The 6,000-nt window shown below is 43.9% G+C and overlaps 1 protein-coding gene across 1 annotated transcript in view; it reads right to left on the bottom strand.

Moving 5' to 3' along the window:
* Window positions 1-4,880: 4,880 nt before the first annotated feature.
* Window positions 4,881-6,000, bottom strand: part of LOC142262371 (uncharacterized) — a 50,630-nt gene continuing 49,510 nt past the window's right edge. Inside the window, exon 3 of the mRNA XM_075332168.1 lies at window positions 4,881-5,972. Within this exon, the coding sequence (XP_075188283.1) occupies window positions 5,053-5,972 (920 nt within the window). The 3' untranslated portion in view covers window positions 4,881-5,052. The remainder of the gene's footprint in view (window positions 5,973-6,000) is intronic.

Genomic DNA, 6,000 nt, shown 5'->3' with positions numbered 1-6,000 from the left:
CGGCCTCTCCTGGTGGCGGTGTCCATTAGGGTCCACTGGTAGGGCATACTCTGGTGGTGCACTACTGGTGCAACTATTTGCAATCACAAGAGTTTGTGTTGGCTGCTGCCAGTCCTGCAGCCTGGGTCCATTTTTATCAAAAACATAAAAACTAGTAAACTTTCTCTAGTGTCCATGTTTCAAAAATATTCAATAATTAAAAACGGCAGTTTTAAATCACATTTCTATTTTTAACCTTTTGATTCCACACCATTAACTGGAACAGTCAACAATAAAAAACTGGTAGCATAGCAGGTCATGGCTACTAGGGGGTTGGAAAGGGGCCATCAGGTTCACTTGGCCTCCTGGGATCAGCACTTAGGGTCTGTGTGCACTGGTCCCGTGCTCCTGCATTGCCTCCTGGTGGCAGCTGAGGGACTGGTGCTGCAGTGGAAACTGAAGTGGGTGCTATAGTGGGAGCGGGGGCTGGCTTTTCTGCAAGAACCTCCACATCAAGGGCATACCAGCCCCGCTCTCCATAATGCCGGGTGTAGGCAACCTTGTCACCAACATGTAGATCCCGGTCAGGGTGTCCTTGGGGAGATGGGGTCTCACATCCCGGCGGGAAATGAACACTCCCTCCTTCAGGCCGGGCTCTGCAATTAAACCCTATCCCTTTTCGATGCTAAAACGTTCCACAACACCCTGGTACATCAGGCCCCGGGCGCGATAGGTAGCGAGCTGCAGGTCTCTGGCCTCTGCCTGCATTCCCCGCCCCTCCCGCTGTTCCCGCACACAGGCCAACTGGGTGATAATAGCCTGGCAGCCTCCGTGGATGTCCTCTTCGACACGGGCCCACTCCCGGGTGATGACCGCTGCTTTTTTTGCTTGGTCTGATGAGTCCAAATTTGAGATCTTTGGATCCAACCACCGTGTCTTTGTGCGACGCAGAAAAGGTGAACCGATGGACTCTACATGCCTGGTTCCCACCGTGAAGCATGGAGGAGGAGATGTGATGGTGTGGGGGTGCTTTGCTGCTGACACTGTTGGGGATTTATTCAAATTTGAAGGCATACTGAACCAGCATGGCTACCACAGCATCTTGCAGCGGCATGCTATTCCATCCGGTTTGCGTTTAGTTGGACCATTTATTTTTCAACAGGACAATTAGCCCAAACACACCTACAGGCTGTGTAAGGGCTATTTGACTAAGAAGGCGAGTGATGGGGTGCTACGCGAGATGACCTGGCCTCCACAGTCACCAGACCTGAACCCAATCGAGATGGTTTGGGGTGAGCTGGACTGCAGAGTGAAGGTAAAAGGGCCAACAAGTGCTAAGCATCTTTGGGAACTCCTTCAAAACTGCTGGAAGACCATTTCTGGTGACTACCTCTTGAAACTCATCAAGAGAATGCCAAGAGTGTGCAAATCAGTATTCAAAGTAAAAGGTGGCTACTCTGAAGACCCTAGAATATAAGACATATTTTCAGTTGTTTCACACTTTTTTTGGTATTTCATTCCACATGTGTTAATTCATAGTTGTGATGCCTTCAATGTGAATCTACAATTTTCAAAGTTATGAGAATAAAGAAAACTCTTTGAATGAGGTGTATCCAAACTTTTGGTCAGTACTGTATACAGTATATACCAATACTCATTAATGCAGTGTGATATGTATATATACCAATACTCGTTATGCAGTGTGATATATATATACCAATACTCGTTATGCAGTGTGATATGTATATACACCAATACTCGTTATGCAGTGTGATAGATTATATATATATATATACACCAATACTCGTTATGCATTGTGATATGCAAATACACTAATACTCGTTATGTAGTGTGATATGTATATACACCAATACTCGTTATGCTGTGTGATGTGTATAAATGTAGCGGCCCTGAACACCTCAGGGTGCTACAAGGTTCTGCATCCCCACAAGGATGCAGGGCCTACCCCCTTAGGGAACCAGAACCTTAGTGCCGGTAACACCAAGAACCCAGGTAATCCCAGTTTTCTCCAACAAATCCCCCATATAATGGTACCCAGCTAGGGTGGGACCAATGGATGGCAACCTAGAGGTGGAGCCAATCCAGTCCACAAGTTGACCAGGTAGGAGGGGCAGACTGTGGAGGGTAGTCAGTGAGAGTGGAGACAGTGAAGGTGAAAAGTGTGACTGAGCAACGTCCTGATTTGGGTTAACGGTGACCTGGTACCCAGGAGAGGTGGTTGCTGGTGTAGTACGGTGGAGTACTCCCGGAACTACGCACCTATGGGGTACAGGACCCTAGGACAGGAAAGAGCTTCAAGCCGACCTGTTAACACCTGCACAGCAAGGGGACCATCAGAGACCTCTCTGACTCTAAAGAATCCGAAGAGTCAGTAGCAAAGGGAGAACCGGGGACAGGACCAGAGACTCCAACCCCACAGGGTTCACGCTACTGTCAGGTGGACAGAGGTGGACACACCACAGACCGGTGATCCCCAGTGTTCCGTACCACGGGGACCCACTTACCAGAGACAGGTGCAGGGGAAGAAGGTACCAGAGAACCAGACTGGCACTGGGACGAAAGGGACCTGGAGGCGAAACCAGCCGGCCTCGGACAACCAGTTAACATCCAAGTGAGTAAACCAGTTGCATTGAATACCTGACGGACTCCTTCTTTCGACACTCACCGCACCATACACCTGCTGAGGCAATACCCTACTTGCAGAGGGACTACCATACTAGCTGCTTATACCATCATCCCCAGTAAGGACATTCTGCAGCGGCGGCTCCCTACACTTAGCCGCAACACCGCAAGTGGTGTCACAAATATTTTTATTCACAAATCCCCTGTAAATATCCCCATTACAAAAAGGGCCCAGTGCACGGAACCAGGTAACGGCCACCATCGTCACCATTCCTAGGACGAACACTACCCGGAACCAAGTACCCCATATCCCTGTGTGCTACATATACACCAATACTTGTTATGTAGTGTGATATGTATTTAAACCAATACTTGTTATGCAGTGTGATATGTACAGTATATACACCAATACTCGTTATGCAGTGTAATATGTATATACACCAATTCTCGTTATGCAGTGTGATATGTATGCGTTGTATCTGTCGCATGTGTTAGATATGCTTAGAAGGATTTTGCCATGTATAATGAGTCTGCTGATATGACTGTCTGTTACAGCCGATATGTTATACGTCAATATACACTGTGTGCAGACTTATTTGTCAAATTAGTATTTTGATCACATGATAATTTTTATACATGTTGTCCTACTCCAAGCTGAGAGCCAAATACCAATTAAGTAAATAAGGTGATGTGCGTCTCTGTAATGAGAAGGGGTGTGGTGTAATGACATCAACACCCTATATAAGGGGTGCATAATTATTAGGCAACTTCCTTTCCTTTGGCAAAATGGGTCAGAAGAGAGATTTGACGGGCTCTGAAAAGTCCAAAATTGTGAGATGTCTTGCAGAGGGATGCAGCAGTCTTGAAATTGCAAAACCTTTGAAGCGTGATCACCGAACAATCAAGCATTTCATGGCAAATAGCCTACAGGGTCGCAAGAAGCGTGTTGGGCAAAAAAGGCGCAAAATAACTGCCCATGAATTGAGGAAAATCAAGCGTGAAGCTGCCAAGATGCCATTTGCCACCAGTTTGGCCATATTTCAGAGCTGCAACGTTACTGGGTTATCAAAAAGCACAAGGTGTGCCATACTCAGGGACATGGTCAAGGTAAGGAAGGCTGAAAAACGACCACCTTTGAACAAGAAAAATAAGAGAAAATGTCAAGACTGGGCCAAGACATATCTTAAGACTGATTTTTCAAAGGTTTTATGGACTGATGAAATGAGACTGACTCTTGATGGGCCAGATGGATGGTCCAGAGGCTAGATCAGTAAAGGGCAGAGAGCTCCACTCCGACTCAGACACCAGCAAGGTGGAGGTGGGGTACTGGTATGGGCTGTTATTGTCAAAGATGAACTTGTGAGACCTTTTCAGGTTGAGTATGGAGTGAAGCTCAACTCCCAGACTTCTTCAAGCAGTGGTACAGGAAGAAGTCGGTATCGTTCAAGAAAAACATGATTTTCATGCAGAACAATGCTCCATCACATGCATCCAATTACTCCACAGCGTGGCTGGCCAATAAACGTCTAAAGGATGAAAAAATGATGCCATGGCCCCCTTGTTCACCTGATCTGAACCCATATAGAACCTGTGGTCCCTCAGATGAACTTGTGCGACCTTTTCGGGTTGAGGATGGAGTGAAGCACAACTCCTAGACCTACTGCCAGTTTCTGGGAAGACGTCTTTAAGCAGTGGTACAGAAAGATGTCGGTATCGTTTAAGAAAAACATAATTTTCATGCAGGACAATGCTCCATCACATGCATCCAACTACTCCACACCGTGGCTGGCCAGTAAAGGTCTAAAAGATGAAAAAATAATGACATGGCCCCCTTGTTCACCTGATCTGAACCCCATAGAAAACCTGTGGTCCCTCATAAAATATAAGATCTACAGGGAGGGAAAACAGTACACCTCTCGGAACAGTGTCTGGGAGGCTGTGGTGGCTGCTGCACACAATGTTATCTTAAACAGATCAAGAAACTGACAGAATCTATGGATGGTCGGCTGTTGAGTGTCATCATAAAGAAAGGTGGCTATATTGGTCACTACTTTTTTGGGGTTTTGTTTTTGCATGTCAGAAATGTTTATTTCTAAATTTTGTGCAGTTATATTGGTTTACCTGGTGAAAATAAACAAGTGAGATGGGAATATATTTGTTTTTTATTAAGTTGCCTAAAAATTCTGCACAGCAATAGTTACCTGCACAAACAAATATCCTCCTAAGATAGCCAAATCTTAAAAAAAAAACCACTCCTACTTCCGAAAATATTAAGCTTTGATATTTAAAAGTTTTTTGGGTCGATTGAGAACATAGTTGTTGATCAATAATAACAAAAATCCTTTAAAATACAACTTGCCTAATAATTCTGCACTCAGTGTATTCACAACCTGAAAATAACATTTTCCACATTCAGAACATAAAAATGGTTTATTTTGTGTGATTTTTTTGATGGTAAACAAGCTGTGATTTCCTAGTAAAACATTCACCACATTCTGGGCATGAAAACGGCTTCTCCCCTGTGTGAGTTTTCTGATGTCTAACAAGGTTTGATTTGCAGATAAAACATTTCCCACACTCTGAACATGAAAATGGCTTCTCCCCTATGTGAATTTTCTGATGTTTAACAAGGTCTGATTTCCGAATAAAACATTTCTCACACTCTGAACATGAAAATGGCTTCTCCCCTGTGTGAGATCTTTGATGGTAAACAAGATCTGATTTCTGAATAAAACTTTTCACACACTCTGAACAAGAAAATGACTTCTCCCCTGTGTGAATTTTCTGATGTTTAACAAGGTCTGATTTCTGAATAAAACATTTCCCACACTCTGAACATGAAAATGGCTTCTCCCCTGTGTGAGATATTTGATGGCAAACAAGATGTGTTTTTTGAATAAAACATTTCCCACATTCTGAACATGAAAATGGCTTCTCCCCTGTGTGAATTTTCTGATGTTTAACAAGGTCTGATTTCCGAATAAAACATTTCCCACACTCTGAACATGAAAATGGCTTCTCCCCTGTGTGAATTCTTTGATGTGTAACAAGGTCCAATTTCCAAATAAAACATTTCTCACACTCTGAACATGAAAATGGTTTCTCCCTTGTAGGAGCCGTTTCATGTCCCACATCCCTTCTGTAACGTTTATTTTGCTGACAATGCTGTGATAAATCAGAATTTTGGACTTGTTTGAAAAGATCAGATGATAGAGCTTTCCGAGGAAGTACTGGAGGTATATTTGGAACAACAGCATGCTCTTCATATGTATCATGTGTAATAGTTTGATCATCTATTTTAAATTCTGAAGATATTAGAGGTCCATTTGAACTCCTGATACAGTCATCGGCTAAAAATAAACACAATGTTATTATTTT

Source organism: Anomaloglossus baeobatrachus, unplaced genomic scaffold (genome assembly GCF_048569485.1).
Source record: "Anomaloglossus baeobatrachus isolate aAnoBae1 unplaced genomic scaffold, aAnoBae1.hap1 Scaffold_2449, whole genome shotgun sequence".
Taxonomy (NCBI): Eukaryota; Metazoa; Chordata; class Amphibia; order Anura; family Aromobatidae; genus Anomaloglossus; species Anomaloglossus baeobatrachus.
The sequence above is the reverse complement of the archived record's forward strand: the minus strand, read 5'-3'. Positions and strand labels throughout refer to the sequence as shown.